Source organism: Poecilia formosa, unplaced genomic scaffold (assembly GCF_000485575.1).
Source record: "Poecilia formosa unplaced genomic scaffold, Poecilia_formosa-5.1.2 Scaffold33, whole genome shotgun sequence".
NCBI classification, from domain to species: domain Eukaryota; kingdom Metazoa; phylum Chordata; class Actinopteri; order Cyprinodontiformes; family Poeciliidae; genus Poecilia; species Poecilia formosa.
Window position 1 is genome coordinate 3,220,056 of NW_006799972.1, and position 22,528 is coordinate 3,242,583.

The following is a 22,528-nucleotide window of genomic DNA, read 5'->3' on the forward strand; positions in this document are numbered from 1 at the left end:
TAATAAGATTTAACTCTGCTGTCTAATTCCACCTCCCCTTTTTAATCTCAGAGCAAAGACAGAGTACGCAGCTCCTGGACAGAAATACCAAACTGGTTCTTCTCACCTCAGTGAGGGACCGCTGGGGCCATTTTAGAAAGCTGCACTCTCTTAATTTCCCATGAACTTACCACCTAAGACATTTCCATCATTGTCCTCTTCATCCACAGAGGACCAGCTACTTTAGTGGCTGTGCTTGGTTCACCGCCACAGGTAGCCCAGCTCTCTGCCCTCCAATTAAACACAGTGTGATGAGGGTCTCCCAAAAGTGCAAAGAGCCGGCGACCTTGCCTTCACAATGTCAGGAGCATTTTCTCCAACAAATCCTGTCAGACATACTCCATTTTCCATTAATCTAACAGAGGAACTGAACATGTCAGCATCATGCCAGATGAGCAACACTGCGAGTTTCTGTGAAAATTCACGTCAGCAGCTTTACTCTATTGGACCATGCGACATTCATCACATTTAAACACAGCAGTTACGAATAGCATTCAGTCATTCATGATGGTGAGGTTTAATTCTGCGCTGTATTCAAAAGCAACCAGACATCGCTGATTAGGATTTCCTATCGCATGCAGTGCAGACCTAAATGATTAAGGAAACCAAATGTTGGGCGCATCTTTCTGTAACAGCTGGCAGTCTCAAAACGTCATTAATTTGGCGTAGGGACGTGTTCTTGTGTGAGGGAGCGCTACAGGCTTGGTCGGCATCAATAATGTTATCACAAAGATGCTAATTTAGACAAAATCCTCCTGCAGCTCCCTCCAATCTGATGCAATAATGGGCACCTCGAAATACGCTTCAAACCACACACATACACACACACACTCCCACTTTCACAAAAATCCATCCAAAATCAAATTCTCAGCTAAAAGTACTGAAACAGGCAAAGAAAATTCTCACATCAAAAACCGTAAAATGCATCACACGCAGTGCCATCAAGAGTGGTGTGTAGATGTACAGCAACAGCCGTTCTACAAGTATGTTTTGCAAGCTGGGCTCAGTCTTCGAGGCTTCCCATAAATCACCTGCAGAACAACTAAACAATACCTGGAAACAGCCGCAGACCATGTCTGAGAGCACTTTCGATATTTATCTGCTGAAGGAAACCAGAGGACATCCTGTAAGTAAAAAGGATAATTTCCTTGATACAACTCAAAGATATTACAGGCCAAGCTTGTTACACACAGGGCATGTTTGGCACACAGTGGCCGACTGGATAAGATAAGGCATTTTTAAACTGGTTTATATTTAAAAAGGGAAGACTTTTTAATCACTTCACTTGAGATAATGTCTCAGACTGTGTGTGTGACTTTAAAACTGGATTATTTATCCCTTACCGTAACAGATGAGGTATCAGCATAGGGTTTTACAATCAGCTACAACACCCACTCATCTGAACATAACATTGTGCAGAGCAACATTTAAAGATTTAAAGACTCTCAGTAACTCCAGAGCAAGGATCAGACGCATGATGTCTACTGGTATAAAAGAAAAACAAGTTTTCAAAAATTTTACAGAGCAAATTCCATCTAATTGTTTAATTTATTGAGATGCTGGAGCAAGTTTTATAGTAAATGAAGGGATTCCCAGCTGAGTGGAGCTGCCCCTCTCCTGTGGTTGAAAGAATAAAAATCACACTTTTCCCTCACATATTACAGAGACACAGTCTGTTAACCGGAAACATTTCTGGTGGGGAAAAACAATGACGGTCATTGTGTGAGAACTAAAGAAAAATGACCTATCATTCTTATTAAGGAAGGAAGGAAGGAAGAAGGAAACAAAACAAGGAAGTATGTGAAAAAGGAAGGACAAAACATTCAGACAAACGAATACTTAGTGAAGTCTGGAAACTGAAATCCGACTCCATACATTAACACGTCTCCAGACTCTGGAGGAAACCGTAATACTTACTGCTACACAGTTTTAATTAAAGGAACTAGATCATATCTAACTTTTTTTTTTTCCAGTTTTAGATTTGTGTGTAAATATCATAATATAATATTTTTGACTCAAAGTTATCCTGTGAAAATTTCATCCCAGTCCAGGCTCGGAAACGAATAAATCTAGGCTATGGCAGAGTAACGACTGGTGGTGAAAATTTATAGACTTATATGAAAGTGCTAGACTAATAAAATCTGATACATCAAATATAAAAGTTTAAAGCCAATTAAATGCAAAATGTGCATTTAATAGGTGGCTAATTAGGATACCTATTGATAGGCATAATGGTAATCATGAGGAAGCAGTGTCTCTGGTAATAGATTAAAAACAAAATTAAGGAAAGTGGAAAAGTCAGGAAGCTTGGACCAGTAAGGGTTTATCTCTTTTTTAAAAAAAAACAGTAAGTTTTGGGAAGACGCATAAAAATCCTATTCACAGCATGCCGAGGTAACGTGATAAGTTAAATTAAGTGGGTGACTGCCAATGAATAAAATTACCCATAATCTGTATTCCCTCAGCATATGAACAAATGGGGTCTTCCAGACAAATAATTCAGCAAAAGACGGAAAAAAAATACTAAATACAACCACTTGGCTGATTTATTCATAGTAGACAGAGGAGTGCAGAAAACAACTTGCGTCTCAGCGACATTATGAGAGTGGAAAGCAGTCAGAGTCTTGTCATGGAACATTAAAATCATATGACATGGCTGCCTTTATTTCAGCTCCTTGTCAAATAAAGCTGCGCTTGGCCTGGCATGGGAATGATATCAATCACACACTTGTCCCTGAGAAAGGGGAGCATTATAGTTATTAAGCAGCACACAGCTCCGCATAATCTGTGCAATGTTGGAATAGAAAACAGCACAGTAAAGCCCAACAGCAATACAGAGTTTAAGTAACACAACACAAGCGTGTGTAGAGAGTTGTGCATACTAGATGAATTACCTGAAGCAATTACCAGCATCCCAGTTTTACTCAGTTGACTAACTTCAACATCAGACCACATGGCTTCACAGACTGCATGCCAAGTGTGCACCACTCCAATCAGCCACTTTAGTCATATTTTTACCTCATCAGCAACAGACTTTAGAGTGACTGGATTTCTCATCACATGCAGTAAAATGTTTATAGCTTGGGAGAGGCTCAAAACATCAACCAAAGCAATTTTATTAACCTTTTGTTAAGGTTCAAATTTAGCAGCGCTCTACACTGGACAGCTTAAGGGAAGCTGGATGAGTCCCTGATGACGCATCGCCACTCCTCCCAAATTCGGAGCCATTTTTCAGCCTTGTGTTTTTCTCTATATACAAGCGTACAGCGGGAGAGAGAGAAAACCCACACAGCCACTCATAACACCGTCTACATACTGGTATTGACATTACGGCAGCAACCATTCAAACTGCAGATCCTTTACTTTTCCCAGAGGAGTGTTTGACACGGCATCAATACACCGCAAACACACACGCAGCCGAAAGGCAAATCAAAATCAAAATCTTGCCTCTTCTGCTGCTCGTGCAGTTGGGTCACTTTAGCATGACGCGGCTCTAAACCCTTCACCGAACACATCTGAAACTGAAGCCGCGCAATGTAAATGTGTGTTCAAGGCGTCGTGCATCAAGGAGAGACTGGAGCGGTGCGAGGCGCACACACATGGCCGCTGTCAACGCCACAGGCTGTCACAGGTGACATATACCTCTGTAAACATGTAATTATCCATCTACTCTGCGAAGGCTGCAGCGGAATCAAACAAGCCGGTAAGAACCGAGTCAGCCGGGTTTTATTTCCACCCCCAAGCCCCCATAGCTTAGGCGGAGAATGTCAAGAGCTGAAGACATCACAGAGTAACTAAGATGAGCTCAATTATCTCATCGTAAACGCAGAAATAAAAGACAGACTTCTTCCACAACAGCTGCTTGTTTTATCTGCAGACAAGCCAGAAGAGAACTTCTCCATGAAAAAAAAAACCAAACATTCTTGGTCAGAAAGTTGGTTAAAAAAAAATAAATAAAAGAAGAAGACTAATGTTTTACTAAAAGTCCCCTCATGCCTCTGTGTGTGTGGGTGGGATGGTAACTGCTCACCCACACAGCTGTGTTCACATATGCTGTGCAGTAAGTCCAGACTCTGCAGGTGTGTTGAAGCAGCGCTGGGCTGACGGCTCCATCACTCTCCTGCTCCGGCACCTGTTCAGCCCAAACCACTGGCAAACCCTCATTTGAATGAGTTCATTAAACTTAGCGGTGTCTCATATATTCTGGCCAGACTACATCCAACCTTTATCAACCATGAGTGGAATTTTACAAACGCATTAAAAATAATGTTGCTATTTAGTGATACTCGTATACATACCACCATTTTTTTGATAAGAAATACTTAGAGTTACTGTTAGCTGAAGTGAAATTGGGACTCAGATGCTTTTACATAGAGGGGACACTTTCTGTTATCCGTTTTAGAATTAGATTTTTTTTATTTGTCATTTAATTTACTGCTTGTAAGCCAACGTCAACAGCGGGAACATTTTGTGAAATATGCATTTGCCATACATACAGTTTGTCTAAATTTCACATCAGTTTTTATTTCCTGTTTTGACACTAATAATGTGTGCGTGTATGAAATAAACATGAGTAAAAATGTAATTGGTCTCACAGTATTATCACAAACAAACCCAACTATATAACTTGTTTCTACTTTTTAATAATGTAAGTGTTTTTTCTTGTACATATATTCAGTTATTTTGTCCAATTGTCATTGATTTTATTTTTCTCCCCCTTTCTTACTCACATATTTGGTTTTACTGCATCTTTTATTATGTTTGCATTGAATTGTATGCATTTGCTGCACCGCAATGGAGAAAATCCCTTGGGTTTCTTACGTTGTGCATTGAACAAACTGGCCCCCAAAGGTTTGAGCATACCACTTAATTAAATTTGGGTCAAATCTAGAATGTCAGATTGGAACAATAAAATTACCTAAAACTGAAGAAAGTAATCTGTGTGGAAATGACGAAGATTTCTTTCTATTTATTTAACCCTTATTGTTTTTTTTTATCTTAATGTGCCATTTGAAACATTTAAAAGCAGATAAATCCAGCCCAACTGATGTCAAATATTGGTTTTAGGGGGGGACATTAAAACGCCTTTATCGTTCTCATGGGTGTAACAAGAGAGCTGTGCTTTGGAGAGAGTATTTCTGACTTTTGGTGGCATTTCAGGTCAAACGACCAAGACAGGGACATTCCGTTCTGAGTCGAGCCCAGACTGAGGTTTACAGAGGACCAACTCAGCCCAGATGCAAATCACGGAAGCTGGATTCAGCTAGATTCTGGTGGTCAAACCAAGCTGCAGTGTGAAGGCTGAAACAATAGCAGGAAAGCTGACCACAACAACTGCCTGGACTCGTTAACATTGCTAGCATCGCCTCCTATTGACCGCCTTTAATCAATTTGATAAAGCAGGTGAGCTTTGAAGCTACTCTTGCTTTATTTTATCAGAATAACCAGAGTGTAGATTTTTAGGCATCTACTCTTTACTCCCTCCAGTCAAATTTTGACTCAACTCTTTATAGCCATTACACGGAACCAGCATAAGGTTTCCAGTCATTTCTCTTTCAGTGAGTAATTGGGCCAATGGGGAGGGGAAAAAACAAGTTACACCAGTGTCTGAGGTTACCGTAAAGTACAACAACAAGGATCAATGAAAATAGTCTGAAAATAAACGAACAAGTCTGATTAGTGCCAAGTAGAGATAATAAAAAGGTCTGGAAAGAGGTGGGAGGCAGACAGTCTTCTGCGGACTAAACACCGAACCCACTTGTTGGGAAAATTACCCCAGAGCTCTGTTTTGCACCGGACTCAGTTATTTCAAATATACCATAATTGCAGTTCTCCTAGTTTACTCTGTGCATTTGAAAAGCTTGGGGAAGGAGACGGCAGCACTGGATTCAGGGAAACCTGCAAAGTGGAGAAAATCCACCCAGACGGCAGGGAGCAAGAAGCGAATTACCCTGGACCACTGCCCTGGGAGAGAGACTGAGCCACTGGGGCTCAGCTACTGCCGCCCTCGCCACTGTATCCTGTCCAAAACATGGGAAGTATTCCCCAAACTGAAGTGGCTTTCAGAGAAACAAATCTCAACAGATGGACCCTTCTTCCTGAACAAATTCTGTGTTTACAAAGCATCTGGTTTTCTGCATACTTCTGTAAATACAGCAGGAATCAGAAAATTTTTTCTATCATCGGATCCTTAGTCACTTTGGAGCACATTCTAACACCAGCTAAGACAGATAACGCTGGTTTAAATGAAGATGGTTCTTTACTGCAAATATAAAGAAGTGCAGCAAAATCAGGTACTTCAGAAAGTAAAAATATAGACAGCTAAAACATGAAAGGAGGAAATGAATCTGTACCTGCAATCTAACTTCTAGGAGGTTATTTGAGTCTTTTTATTTTATTCTACAGAGCTTTGCATCTTAAGGGCTTAAAGACGCAAGATGATTTCGGGCTGAAGTCATGACCAACTCATGAACTCTGAATAAAAACAAAATCAGTCAGTGTGTGTTAGACTTTCAGGATTGATTTGTAAAGAAAAAGTACAACGTCCCAAATCAGAGCAGGAGAAAAAAAGTCTTCCTCGTATGGATGTTCCTTCAAGTGCTTTAAAACCTGCTGTGCAGAAACGATTAAACTGAAAAAGTTAAACAGCTTTAAACCCGATGGTGCCTAAACCATGAATTATTACCAAACATCTATGGCAGATGTAGGAAATGTGTTCAAGGAAACCATTTTCTAACAGTTTGGCAAGTGCTACAAATTTAATTAGCTCTGTGTTTAGAAATGCCAGGCTTGAAAACTGCAGATTTTCTTGAAAGTTCAGGGTAAATTATCAGCGGAACCAACTTCAAAAACTCTGAGATAAGTCTGAGAGACATTAGAAAGAAAAGCTGATGGATATTCAATGAAGAAGTTAAAAAAATCAAGTCAACTTGCGTTAAAAAAAAGAGCAAAAAATGTCGTCTTTAAGGAGTTTCACAGTTTAATAATAATAGTACGTTATCAAAATCAATAGTTACTATCAGAAGCAAACCCTACTACCACAGTTGTAGTTAACATTGGTCTTTTAGGGACCTGTTGCTGGGTTTGATATGAAAGCTGAAGGATAACCTTGGTTGCTCAGAAACCTTTGGGTACTCATGTCATCTTTAATGACTATAATCATTGTATTAGCAGTTTGTAAATCAGATTTTGTTTTTGTTTAATTTTAGTTAATCTGCTGCATTGACAAGTAGATTTAATGCTCGAGTATTCACACATTGGACTTCATTTTTCTTAGTTGTGGTGTTATTTTTATATTGTTTTATTCCTTGAAATACACAAGAATCCTGAACAGACATCATTTATTCTTTAAAGAAATTGTAATTGACCCTCAGATTGTTTTGTTAGTTATAAAATGGGTTTACCTATGTTCTTTAGATTAGGTTTAACACAGCTCATCATTGTTATGCAATATAAAAAGAAAATAATGTGCCTCTTAGGTATTTTTTTTTTCTTTAAAAAAGCTAAATAAAGATGCAACTCGTACCAGGAGCCAAGACCCATATATTTAAATTAAAGCATTATTCCTCATCCGAACACACAGCGGTCGACTCCCACAGTTAAAAAACAAACAAATAAAGCATCCAATTTAGTCAGCACGGCTTCAGTCAGCATAACCATCATAGACAATAAAGCAGATAGCGGGCACCCAGGGATTCAATTTCACAGACATGAGATGAGGTGAGGGGCCGGGGAGGCCCGTAACTCACTGATGCAAAGCTTACATCAGCAATAAAATATTCATGAACACTTTAACACCCTCAAGAACAACCGGTGGTCGACACAGATTTGATAAATTTCACTTCCTCCGCAAAGTGGATGGCAGATGCAGAAAGAAGCAGCTCACTTTAGATCTCGGGTCACTTGTCTTTCGGGTGCGAGCCGTCGGTAAGGAGGCTTTCGTGGGAACCGAGGCGAGCCGAAGATCCTTTTGCTTCAACAGAACAGATGAAATGACAAGTTGGAAAGATAAACACGGCATTTTCTGGAGTTACCAGGAAAAATACATTTTACCTCCAGGACCTTTTACACGAGACTTCTGCCAAGTTGGCGAGGCACAAGTATGTTACTGGAAACGCTCAAACAACAAACATGCAACCTACTCACAACGTAGCGCCGTGGAGAGGGAACAGCCTCGTGACTGAGGAGTGTGGAAAACAAATTGAAAGAGCAGCTCAAACAGATCAGTTTTTTCTTGTTATTTTTGACAAGGTGCTGGAGGAAATAAACTCGAGTTAAATAACTGGCATCTAGTCACGGAGCGAAAACTCAAAGTGAAGAGACGGATGAGACGGGTAACATTGCAACTACAAATGACTTAACAAGGTGTGGGGAAAAAAAGAGCCTTTTTTAATCAACGGTACACAGTAGCGAAATCAAATAACTGGTTTCGTCCTCGTTTCATTTATGCAGACAGAAACCAGCAGCTCTGTGAAACCGACAATGGAAACGACATCTGATCTGAAACCTAAAACCTGCTTCTGTGTTTCACCGCAGCGCATCCAAACAGCTCAAACTGCTCCAACCCCGGCGAGACTCCTCGTGTAAAAGGAAAAACTAAACAAAGCTCCACCCAGCTGGCAACATTCCTCCCACAGTTCTGCCTCCATTAGGCTCGTTAAAGGCTGCTTTACATTCACCTCCTTGTTTTCATTGTTAAAAGGGGCTTATCTGCGATCTGGCTCTTTGTGCTTTCCAACTTGGTAACGGCAGACGGCTGCCCTGCCTTCCGGGTCGGCTTGCATGTGTGCCACATCAACAAACATGAGGAGGCGAGGCCGGGTCGCCGGGCCCACGATGATGAAGGACGCAGAGGCCTGACACAGCAGAGCGCCCTGCCCTCATGGAGGGCTCCGTGACACGAGACGCCAGCCGAATCTGACGACTTTTACGAATCTGTGTCAGTTCTCTCCAACTCGGCTGATGAAACAAGACAGATTAATGCTTTCTTATGAAATTCAATTATTATTCATGAGGTTTTGCGTAATCATTGCACAAGAATGCTGGTGGGGTATTTAGTTTTTTTTTTTTAGTCACAAACATGCTCACACCTGGACCTACAGCAGGCTTATCTTGTAACAGCTGGGTAAGTACTTCGTTTAACGACGCCATGAAGTAATTTCCTTCCCTGAAGGGGTGTGTTCAACCCCCAACCCAGATTCAGAGTAAATAGGAATCATATGAATCTGCCTACTTTGAACACTTCAGTACTCCGGGGGTTTAAACTAATGAGTATTTTCATAAGCAGTCAGCGTTCTTGTTTTTCTTTTTGATTAAATCTGCTAATCGTCTCATCTACGAGCTGTCAAAAGCGCAAACTCTGAAAGTGATAAAAAAAAAAGAGAGCGAAAAAAAAAAAAAAAAGTTCCATTACTGTCCCAACATTCTTCAAATGCTTCATCTCCCACGAGAGAGCGCATGTGCGTACATGTGTGCGTGCTCATACTTAAAAAGGTAAAGAGGTTCCTGTCCAAGTGTTTTCATGTCTCTCCTGCACATCTGGCTCTCGTTACAGCCTCTGTGACCTGCGTGTGGTTGGGCTCCGTCCCAGCCCCCATCGCTCCGCTGTGGGAGAGCAGAATAACGACTGAGCGGTGCTGGGTCCTAACTGCTGCGGTTCCCAGGACCCCTGGCAATATGGGTGGTTCACCGCTTTGCTGCAGGCGAGAGATTGCCTCCCACTGACCAGGCTGCTATTTTTCTTTTCATCTTTGTCTTTAGATTAAGTTTTTTTTTTTTTTTTTTGAAGCCACCCCCATAAGTGCTTCTAGAAATGGATTTCTGTTATTTTAGTCCTTTAGAAAATAACAGCATTCTCCACCATCATCTGTGGGATCATTTTGGCCAGATAGTATTTTCTTTTTAATAACAGTTCTTAAAAAAATAAAAACAAAAAATCATGAAGACTGAGAAACATTGTGCAGCTCTACAGATGGCAGCACAGTTCAGTCACACATCACTAAGTGTAGCTGCATCTATTGATCTGATCCATTTAAAAACGTCTATCCTGATACGTGATAAACATCTTCAGCAACATAATTAGTTCAATTATTATAACAAACGCAACATTGGAGGCTGAGAAGCAAGAGGCAATTTGTAACCTTAAGCATCAACATCTGGAGTGTTACTGAATCATCCTCATCTGGGATTAGCTCATGAAAATTTATGAGCAGACCAGTAGCTATTTGTTGTTCACTGTGGAAACTGCAGCAAACACATTTCCTTTTATATTTAGTAGAGATAAAACAGACCAGTGCTTTTCAGACAGATACAGATTTTCAGCTTCTCTTTGCAATCTGAGCTGCTGATTCCAACTTCTGTTTCCTAACGACGATGACATTAGGAAAAAAACAAAATGTGCAGCAGGGTTCTTGAGGTTCTAGTTGTATGTCCCATATCAAAGTGCACGCTTTGATATGGGACAATCAAAGCGTCCCAAATTTGACTCAAGTCAAATTTGTGTTGCACATTTCAGCAACAAGGCAGTTCAAAGCGCCTTACATCATGAAAACAGTCATCAATTATATAACGAGGCATAAATGTTACATGTTGTCCAATTTTATCATCAGAGTCATGAAGCAAATACATCAAATATGTTGATCAGTTTCCCACAAAGGCAGCTCTAAACAGGGAAGCTTTTAGCCGTGATCTAAAGGAACTCAGAGTTTCAGATGTTTTTCAGTGTTCCGGGAGCTTACTCCAGATTAGAGGAGCATAGAAACTGAATGCTGCTTCTGTTTGGTTAGAACTTAGTCTTCAACCTTCCAGATCACTAACTAAATATATTTTTTCAGTATTTTAACTACATATAGCGTCTCTGTCTATGGAAAAATAGCTGGCAATAATTCACCAGCTGAAAAATAATTACAGAGATTTTTTCTGGTTTCGTTTCTACTGCAACGCGCATACAGAGTGAGTCAGTATTTTTATTTAATTTTTTTTTTTTTGGATAATCACTTCTGGCTGGCAACTTTGTCCTTTCGCCACCGAGGTCTTTAGCCAAATGAACACGATGAGTCAACTGTGAAGTTCATTAGTGTCCAAAGAGGAGCGGCTGTGCTAAGATGAAGTGAGATCTGGGGGTACTTGATGAACAACAGAGCGGCGCCCCGGATAAAAGGAGGCTCTCTTATTGACAGCAGCAAGTAGCAAGCGCAGAGGCACCGTTCTGTCACTGACGAACCAGCCCCGCTTTGGTAACAATTCTCTCCTCCCTGGATAAAAAAAGCCTGTCTGCACCCAACGAGGGGGCCAAATCCAACAACTCTGACAGCACACACCGATTTAGACGCATTCATTACCGAACTTCAAAGCAGCAGCAGCATCATCTCCATGGGACGCGCTACAATAGCTGCGCTACGCTGCACACCCTTCAGCCTGAAGTAGGACAGAGTCACAGCACAGAGTGCCGCGTTAAAGATTAATGAAGATACGGCAAAAGCAAACAAGCTTACAAAACATGCTTAAACGTGATCAAATATTTAGAAGTAGCAATCTGTGCGCGTTGCGGTGTTTGACTCGAGGACCCCGGAGGGGCCTTCGGGGCATCGTAATGGTATCCATGATGAATAGCATGATTGATGCCTTCACAGCAGCTGGATCTGGTCAGCAACAGGAAAACGAAAAGAGGAAAGGAAAAAAACAAAACAAAAAAAAAAACAGCAAACACTCATTGTCCACGCTGCTCTGTTATTCGAGGAGGAGTTTAATGTGTGGTAGTGAGACTTTTAGCACTTTCTGGATGATATAGGGATGTTTGTGTTTAGGGCCAATTTTATATCATCAGGCCACATTTATTAAATGGGCTGTGCCTTGCCAGTATATAACTTTTTTTTTTTTTTTCTGACTGTACACGCTCATAGGATTTAATTAGAGTCACACCCTATTGACAAATATTAGTCAAAACATTTAACGCAACATTCACTTATGAAAGGGACTTTTCCACATTAATCTACGGTTTCTCAAGCTGAATGCTCTTAGTGACGCACCTGCTTTTGTTTTTGGTTTTGGTTTTTTTCCACCTAAAGTAAACTTGCTGACTCGTTTGAACGCCGCTGATGAAGGAAACAATTATTCTCACTGTTTGTGTGAGAAGTTCAGAGTTAATTTCACACCGTGCTGCAGAGCAGGCTGAAACGTTCAAGCATTGTTAGGGAGAGACAATGAGGAGGGAGAAACAGGGAGGCGCGGACTCGACTCTGACAGGGTTTAATGAAGGCGCTGAGTCTTGTTTTTTTCCAGACGGGGCTGTGTTTGGCAATAATGATCACAAAAAGAGGAACCACCCACATAGTACGGTACGAGTCATGCCGAGAAGCTCCAATCAGCACTCAGCGGGCTCCCTTCTTCTCCAATCATCGTCACGTCCTGCTATAGGATTTCCCAGCAAATATCTCTGACCTCCCCCCAGCCCCCTCCCGCCCCACAGTTAATTATTTCATGTCTCTGGAGTCCAATTATGGACTCTGAACGCTCAGCTTCCTAATTTCCACTGTTTTCTACTTCTCTCTACTTGCAGGTTGCCATGAAGTTTCAGCGGATTGATGGGTCAAAAATAATTCAGGCCTTATCTGGCTGTGCAGCCTCTACGGTTTAGCAGAGCATCTAAATGAAGGTATTTGGAAGTCAGCACAATTAAACGAGCCCACAAGTTTAATGGCAGAACCTCAAACAGTTATCAGTTTCCACAGGTAAGATTAACCGCAAATCATTAAAGCGCAACAAACTGCTCTGCTCCCTCCGACAGCAGAACCGTTCAACAAGCGGCTTCGTTTATCTTAAAATATTCATAAAACTTGCGATGAGACGCTGAAACGGCATAGCATTCTTCATCATACTGAAGCCGACTTTGCGGGGCGCGATCCAGCAGATGAATTCAGTTCACTTCATCGGGCTAATACTTCACGAGTCTCCACGCAGCGGAGAAGCCCCCCACTACTTTTAAATCATTTATCCAGCAGCATTCAGGTCACTCAGCGGAAGAAAAAAGAAAAAGAAAAAGAAAGAAACTGTGAAAGACTGACAGACAACAAAGAAATGATCTGAAAGCAGAAGGAGAATGAATTTTTATTTGCAGTGTTTCAGACCAGAGAGGAGCAGAGAGAGAAAAGAGGGGAAGACGAGCAACAAAGGCCCAGAGGTCGGGAATTGAACCCCGGACGGCTTCGTCAAGGAACATTAGCCGAAGTGAACGGGGCACCCGCTCTGCCCCTCGCATGAAATATTCAATTCCTCTCTATGTGGCGCAACTCCTCTCATCTTATCATTAAATCCACTGGACAACATCACAGAAGAGACTCATATCGTCATTAAAAAAAAAAAAAAAAAAAAACAGGAATCATTTCTGGTTAATGGTAACGGAACTGAATTTTTTTTTAACACTTTTCTGGTCTAGCTTCGCAGTGCAGTTTTCACTCACTGATTCACTGAGACACAGATCAGTGGCAACTTGAGTTTAACTCTTTCACCAGGGCCAACTCAACATGTGACAGGAAGAAGCTGAAGTCAAACCCACAAGTTTCTAAATGCAAGACAACCACGGCGAGTTACAGACGCAACACATACTTTTAACACGAATGCGACATAAGAAGCTTCAGGGCTTTTTCTCAGTTAGCGTGTTGCACAGATGGACCTTTATCCCAAACTTTGACGGGTTGCAACTAATTACTATTGTCATAATCAATTAGAGAAGCTAAAACTATACCACTTTAGTTCTGGATAGAGAATAAATTTACAGACACAGAAATGTTTTCTTTTTTCTTTTTTTCCATATTAAATACAAACTGGATTTCACTAAAATAACGCTCTGTTTGTTCTTCTTCCAGCAAATGAGTCTGTAAACTCTAGTTAACGATTACTGAGTCGGTTTAACAATTATCTCAATAATTTATTCATCAAGATTAATTGTTTCAGCTCTAGTGATAACAATATTGACAAAAGAGATTGTTTTATTTTCTTAAGGGGCAAATAAAACTTGCTCATCCATCTTTTGATATCTTTCCATCTCTGTGACAAACATGTTCACACAGGATCGGGATCCCAACCCCGTGTCGGCTGCTGCCAATGATCTGCGTTAGCAATTCCTAAAACAGCTGATTGCATAACAGTAAGCTTCCAAAAACAATAACCAGACATGTCTTAATTCATATTAAACCATCTTACAACACTATAAAGCTGGGTGGAGTTTGGTTGATTGCTTAATGGAAACGTCTGTGCATAAAGTAACCTGAATCCCACATTGCTACATTGCAGCAAACTAATTTGAGAAATCTGTTTTGATTCTTTTGAGCAACGTCGGAGTCAATATTCAGGGAGAATACTTTTCTCAGCTGCAAGAAGGTTGGGGAAAAACTTGTCAGGCGAATCAATTACTAAACAGACATCGACTGCAACACCTCTTAATCTTTTATATCTATAAGCAACTGTAACGCACTGCGAAGGAGTTTCAATCTGTGCGATTTCCACTCTATTTAAGCTCCATTCTGTCTGATATGAATGAAGTCTTTACATTGTATGGGTCATTATCGACCATCACGGTCACACATCTGCTGAATACTTGTGGATCTCAAAGCCGCAAGCCTCGCATAGAAAGAAAAAAAAAATGGTTCAAGTTGCACTAAAATTTCATCTGACTTAGAGCAAGAATCATCATAAAATCCTGTTAGGGTGTCAATAAGATGCAGAGTGAAAATCTCTGCGAAATCAACTTGTTCACATTGCACAGAGGGCTTATGGCTTTTTATTCTCGTCTGCATGCAAATGCAGCCACAACGAAGCATGAATTGTGGCAGTATTAAATTCTTTGGTGAAATATGTTGCAATATCCTTGCAAAGCCCCAGGGGGGGGAAAGGGTGTACTTTAAACAAGCTGTTAAAATTACAGGGAAATATCAGAAGTGGAAAGATTAGAAGTTGTGGCGTGTCTTTTCCAGCCTGGAGAACGGTAGTTTAGATAAAAGAGAAGTTCTCAAAGAGGCTGCCCTTAAGTGCAGTGCTGTGTCATGACTTACTGATAGCACGGACCTCATCTACTTCATCAGAACTTTAGACAGTGTTCGCCTCTTCTGCGCGGTTCTTTAATCTTGTGTTACAGAATATTAATGACCATCAAAAAAAAAAAAAAAGAAATGCTTCCACCGTTTCATAAGGACGGAGGAAGTGAGTACTTTTAGTTAGAAACTAGCCAAGATGGTGCCATGGAGTACAGTAAGGGTACAGTTTCCCCAAACACAATCCTCTCTTACAGGCAAAGTCCCCGGGTAGGATGCTGCGCTCTAAATAGATCAGCTATGAATACAGGTTATTATCTGCTGCCACCATCAGAAGTCCATGTTCACATGGACTTCTGAGAAATGTTGCAAAGGAATGCTTTTTTTTTTTACATAAAGCAAATATATTTAAAAAAAATCAGCAAACAAAACAAAAATCTCTCTCATAAATAATCAAATCCAACTCCCCAGAAAAACTTAAATCTCGGTTTTGCATTCTGAAAACCCAGCTGCCTTCTTAAAATGAGCACCTGATTTATGCCGCAACAACAGGAGGAAGCAGGAAACAAAACAAAAAAAAAGAAATTATATGAGCTTCTGGGAAAATGAGGCTTCCGTCAGTCACTGAGCGGCACTCGCACATGCCGATCATTATAATCAGGATGGCGCGGCTTTCTGAGACTCTACGGCTGATGACTAAGAGAAAGGCATTGATGAAAGTGAAGTTAATAACTCACTCTGAGGTGCAGCTACAAAGAGTGAAGGTTTAAGGACTCATCTTCAGGAAAAGAACTTTGATGTGCCACATGGAAGATGAGAAAGATGGTGAAATCCTAAGGTCACAAAAAGACAATGTTTCAGTCCCACAAACGGCAACAGCAGCAGCTTCACCAGCAGCCAAGCTGATCAAATGGAAAAGGAGTCCTTTTGTTGCGGCGCTGCCTGCAGTTTATTCATTTTTAAATCATTCCTTTGATCTCGTAACATTTGATCCTATCCATGCTGAAGATCGCGCTCCTAATGATCCTCGGCATTCATTCGCTCGTGTCAGTCCTCATTACTGACCTCCGTCTTACCAGTAATGGCTTCCTTCAAATCCCATTTCACTATTTATTTAAATACCTCCCTAATGGGAGCGCAATCGGACCGGGAACAGCGCCACAATTTCAGGTTCCGCTTTAACTGCAGCGCAAGTTTGATGATGTGAGCAAAAAAGAGGGTCTTTAAAATGCAAAATAACCATCAGCAGATGCAGGATTGTTGCCAAAGCCGGTTTACTGCAGTGTGAGTCAGCCATTTCTTAATTGTATGACTTTAACTTGGTTTTAATTATTTGCCTTGTTTTGAATAGCACTCTAATCTAGAAGCGCCTGCGCAGCGAAAAGCCTAATCACTTGGTTACCGTAGCTGTTTACTTTTAAAAAGATCAGGTATTTTCAAATACTTTTAATCGTTTGGTGTTTTTTTTACATCAACAATTTTAAAAACGAACCAGAGGGCAAAAAAGTGGATGACTTACAAAGTTTAGAGGATGACAAATGACAGAGCAACGAGGCAGCACCTTAATCCTGACAGTTAGTGCACTTCTGGGTCAGAAATTTCTATAACAAACTGCCATCAGTCAACAGGGCTTCGGTGTTTCCACACCATCAAACAACCCACTCGCACCAGCCAGCTCAGCTTTATCGATTAGCAGGGACAGAAAAACAAAATGGAGTTCGAATGTATTTTGACCTCAACAACAGTGCCAATGATAAGGACAGATCCATTACACCAGTCAAGAGAAACATCAAGGGAAACAAGTAGCAGATCCTGATCAAGCAAACATTCCCATCATTCCCTGCTTTCTGCCCCCACATTTACACCTTCTGATGCAGCTTGTTGTACTATTAATTTGGATCCTAATGAAAACTTAAACGGACACAGATCTGACGTAAGATTTAGTTTTATTTTATATACTGCAGAAAAATGTCCCTTTTGCAAACCTTACAGAATGTTAATTAAGGAAACGTTTGGAAGTAATTTTTGACTGCATATTTAAAAAAAAATTTTTTTATATTTGTTACATAAAATACCTTTAACTTAAAAATGCTTACGTCAGCCCATTACATGTCAATAAATGCGACAACAAATAGCCACAAGCTTACCAAACATCATACTAGAGAATCAAATACACAAAAATAAAAATCTAATTAAAAAGTCACTTCTTTCCATTTATAATGTTTTTCTTCCGCCAATCAGCCTTGAACTTTGGGGCACCAGCAGGTGGGAAATTCAAAAATCTGATTTTTTTTTTTTTTTTTTTTAATCAGTAAACAGAGCAGGTTAAACTCTACCAGATTGAACTGATAGGTGTGGATGCTGAGATTATGTGAGTTGAAATTAAGTCAGAGAAGCACAGAGACGTACAAGGCCATGTAAAAAGAAGCTGTGACAGAGAGCTAGACTTTCAGAAGATAACAGGAAGGCTAACCAGAGTACAGCACAATTGCTTTTAGCATCGATCTGGTGTGGAAGGCGCTGGATTTGGGAATATTTGATTCTTTTCAGGAATCTCAGACTCAAGGTAAGGATTTACATTGGTTGATGAAAACAGAAAGGTAATGCTAGTCGTGCTAATCAGGCTAACTGCTAGCATAGTATGCTAAAAATAGCTTAAAATGTGTTACAGCAAAGCCTAAGGAAAACCAAAACTGGCTTTGAAAAGAAATTGTTTTTAACTGCATTCAAGAGCATCTAAGAAAATACAGCTTGAATTTTCACAAGAAATTTTGATGTGTATGATCTGTTGCTAGCAAACTCTATATTTGCAGAAATGTGTCTCTTGTGTGGACATGAATGGCGGCAGAGAGCAATAAATAATCCATGTCTTTAGGGTAGAAGAGCTATAGATGCCATATTGCAAACAGAGTGAGTGAAGGTGGAATGAAAACACCTGTCCAGCTGGTCTTTGATCCCATCATGCAGGGCTCCTGTCCAACGCCAACACAAACCAGAGGAAAGAAACTCACAGCTCAGATATGTTACAGTCTGTCACACACACACACTCACACACTCACACACACAGCAACTTTCATTTCTAATCAGCTGTGAGGCAAAAAACCTTTGCAGATTTGTTTGTTCCCATTTCTAAACTAATAGCTTCATTTTAATCAATGAACAAAAATGCTATGCCATCTAGACAGTGCAGCGCATCAGAGCATCTTTATTGAAGTCATTGCTTGTGATCATCAAGCTCGCCTTTCAAAGCTAATGAACGGAGTATTTATATATACCAGGCCAAGGCCTAACGGTACCTGTCCAAACTGGAAAGGTAAATCTCCTGAAATAGTGTTCATCTGGCAATCACCCTCATAATTAATTAATTTATCATCTTATAATTGTTTGGCCCATACAGCATAAAGGGAGGAAATGTACATCAGTTTTATAATGCCCAAGGTGGCATCTTTAATTGCACTTTGTTGCACAGTTGACAGTTAACGCGCAGCTCCGCTGTTGAATCCCGGCAAACATAAACTCCATCTTTACTTTGTGGCATCAGCAGAACCAGATTCATCCTCATGCTTTATTTCAGCTTTGTTGCTCATTAAATTTTCATTCTGCAATTCATTTTAAACAGGGAACACCATTCACGTGTAGCTCTTCTGGCAAGGATTAAGTGTTCCACTGTTGAACAACTCTGATATTTTGACTTTACTTTTTTCGTGAGGTAAAAATGAGTCACATGTGGATAAGGTTAAAAGTAATAGAGGTCGTCAACAGCACAAGTTGGCTTCAATGATTCAACAAGACGTGGCTGGGGGATTTTTTTGTTTATTTGTTTGATTAAACAGTGTGATGGGTCCTAACTGGGTTTAATTAGCCAACATTTAAAAAGATGCATGCAAGGTAAGAGATCAAAGTCATGGAGAAAGAATACTGGGAGAGATCACATCTGTTTTCACTTCAGTGGCTGTTCAAGTCTTTACTCAGCATCCTCCTAGATATCCTCGTTAATGCAGCGTTATTAAGCAGAAACGGCCTCAGACACTCTGTCAAGAGCTGCTTATCAGTCCAGCTCAGCTCGGACATAAAAGTCCAACTCCCAGCTTTCAGAATATCAAAAATTATCTGAAGCAAGCTTCCGAGTCCGACCAAAGCTCACACGGGGACTCTTCTCCAGGGAGCCGTTTTCTTAGCACCCAGGTGTGGTTGCTTTGTTTGTGTTTCCCCCGCTTTCCGCAGCAAATGCATACTTAAAGGATTTAAGTGCGTAGGGTTGCTCATTAGTGTTCATGCTATGATACAGAGCACAATTAACATCTTTCCCATGCGACCAGTCGGGCCATATGGTGCAGTACAGAACACTGGTGCCCATTAGAGCAGAGACATGGTGGACTTTAAACATCTGGATGAAGAGCTGCTTGTTCTCTGGTTTTCGATTGCAAAAAGCTCAAACCGGTAGACTGAGCTCTAACATATAAAGACTGCTACGTGCAAACAGCAGAACACAAATCAAATACATTCTTAAATATTTAAGAGACCCAGTCATTAAATTGTAGCCTTTTATCTAGAATCAACATCAACAATCATGACATCTGCTTTTACAAGTAAAATATCTGCAGGATGTTTAAGCGCCTTCATGGATTTGATGCTCAGCAGTTCTTAAGAAAAAAGAAATTTGAATAAAAAACAAACATATCCAGCAACATCTGCCTAAAGGCTACACTAGTTTACTTCAGTATTTGTTTTTATGGGAGAAGCTGATGATGGGAAATGATAACCCAGCTGATTGGCTTCCAATGGAGCCAAGCAGGAAGTCATAAAGAAGGAAAACGTCACCCACACACATTGGAAAAGATTACAGTTTTCTTGGCTCAGCTGGTTAAATTAGTCATAGCCACTTTGAGAGCTTTCTCAAAAGTACACAAAAAAAATTCTTAATTTTTCACTTAAAGGCATTAAGCTATTTTATGACTTGTACAAAGGCAAATTATCGATTTAACTACACCTCTTTAGCACACATTCAGAAATCTCCTGCATCACAGTTGGACTTTTCAGCTCAAAGACCAAATAAATATATTACGAATCAATACAACAAACGATTCACTAATAATGGGGGAAATGAATTTACCTGCCGTGTAAGAAATTGCAACTGCCTCTTTTGTAAAACTATGAAGCAATTGAGATGAATCACTGTACCACAAGTATTTAGGTCAATTTAACTACCAACACAATCATATATCATTTAATTAGAGCCTGTCTGTGGTGTAGGGCACATGATCTCAAAAAGCAACACACCATGCCCCCAATTTAAAAAAAAATAAATAAATAAAACTCAAATCCTTCCCCCTGGCTCTGATTGGTTGTTTCTAAACGGGAGTGGTGTATTTCTGCAGATGGCTGTAGGAACACACGAAGGACGAGAGGAGCTTGATTTTTTTTCACAGACTGTCTGATGCTACACTGTTACAACATGAGGACAGTTTCAACAATCATGTAAGAAGACACATTTGTTTAAAAAAGATGCATCCAGAACCTTCTGCGGCTCCAAAAAAAACTAAGCTTTTAGAGCTGCCTAGTAGAAGTTTCCACTTAAATTTGATTGAGGTGTTGTACCGCTTCTTAAAACAACAATTCTGCAAAGAAGTGCGAACCGGGATTCATTCACTCATTGCCACTTTTTGTAAGCCATATGATTAAAATTTGCTTCATGGTCTGAAACATGCATGTGTGACGAAATGTACCTTTTATTTACAGTGAATTTTTCTTTTTTATCCAAAGTTTGAAAGCATTTTCCATGTCAGCTTTCATATTTCCATGTAGATACACTGTACTCTTGGACTTGTCGTCTAACCTGTTCACCTGGAAGCATTTTTCACATTCAAAAGCTCTAAAGCTTCACAGAAACAACCCAGGAACACACCTGTTCTTGTGAACTGAATGCATTAGAAGAAAAACCCTGTCAAGTTATCCCTAGAAAAGAAAGATCAGTGACACGCCTGTAAAAGATATCGTCTGCACAACAATGAAGCACCTGCACAAAAACGTCAATGCAAGGTGGTTTCATTGCAAACACAAAAGGAGAGATTTTTTACTCTTTGAACATTTCAAGGTTTGTGTGTGTGGAAGGAAACATGAGCAAAAATAGAAAGGGATAATGTTACTTTGCTGTCCTCCCACAAAAAAAAAAATGAACATAAATAATGAAAAATCATCCATAAATATTTCAAAGAGGGGTTAAAAGAGCATTCGAGGGTTTTCTGGAGAACCCTAATAGCAAATAAAGGCGGATATTAGCTACAAAGTAATGGGATACTGTGTGCAACAGCTTCAGGTTTCAGGTATCTCTTATTTGCATAGTCAAAACCTGGCCTTGGTAACCTCGACCTCGACCAGTGACGCATATCCCGGCAGCAGCTAAAGAACTACACTAAAAACAGCCCAAACAACTTACATGTCCATGGTTTATGAAGCCATGTTTCTTGGCAATTTGGTCCGCTTCCTCCGGACCGCCGGGTATGTGGACCGCCCATGTGTTGGTGTAGACCTTGTGACCCAGAGCCGATCCAAACCCGGACACCAGCAGCACAAACACAGCCCCGATTAGCAGCTGCAGCAGCCTGAGCCTGCAGCCTATGGAGGGAGATGGAGGCCCAGAAGCCATGGGTTCTCCTAAAGCAGGACAGTCACGGAGCGAAGCAGCTCTCCAACGGGCCGGGGCTGCTTACAGCACATGCAGGTGCACAGGGAGTCGAAGGCAGCGAGAGTCGCAGCTCACCTGGAGAGAAACAAAAGAAGATGGGGGGAAACCACGGAGCGTCAGAACCGATGTACAAGTCCCAAAACAGCAAGCTGGACTGGGTCCAGTATGAACAAAGAAGATTTATCACCCCGTGTTAACCCAAATGTAGGAGGAAGAAAACAAAAGAACAAGAAAAAAAGATAAAAATCGCATCTCTTCTCTGAGTTTTAAATATAGAAAACTAAAGAAAGGGGTGAAAACACGACAGCTGCTGATTTTAAGAAACCGGCTACTAATTTCATCTTGGATGAATGCGTTTCTAATATAAAGTTAGATATAAAAAAAAGAACCATTTAAGACACACTGTATCAAATGTATGTAGATGCATTTAAGATAGACTGCATCTTAAATATCATTTGAACATTTTGGCTCTTAAGTAAAAAAAAAACAAAAACAAAAAAAACATTAAGACAGATTTACAATATTATAGATTAAGTGTATTAAAATATATTAAAAGGTATACTGTCTTTAATTTTTCTAATTACATCTTAGTATAACATTTCTTAAATATATGTGCAACTACCTAAGATAGAGCTGCATACTTACTTGTATGCCATATCTGAAATGTAGCTCGTATTTTATTTGTTCTTGAGCAGAGATAATATGAGGTATATTCGGGACACACAGTTTTCTAAAAGTTTTTAAAAAACAAAAAACAAATCTCCTTGCTTTCCTAACT

General features: G+C 40.3%; 1 protein-coding gene across 3 annotated transcripts in view; it reads right to left on the reverse strand.

Moving 5' to 3' along the window:
- The window catches only part of furina (furin (paired basic amino acid cleaving enzyme) a), a 79,267-nt gene that overhangs the window by 48,470 nt on the left and 8,269 nt on the right, over positions 1-22,528 (reverse strand). For all 3 annotated transcript variants that reach the window (XM_007549897.2, XM_007549899.2, XM_007549898.2), the window contains exon 2: positions 21,502-21,825. In XM_007549897.2, coding sequence (XP_007549959.1) covers positions 21,502-21,711 — 210 coding nt within the window. In that variant the 5' untranslated portion in view covers positions 21,712-21,825. The remainder of the gene's footprint in view (positions 1-21,501; positions 21,826-22,528) is intronic.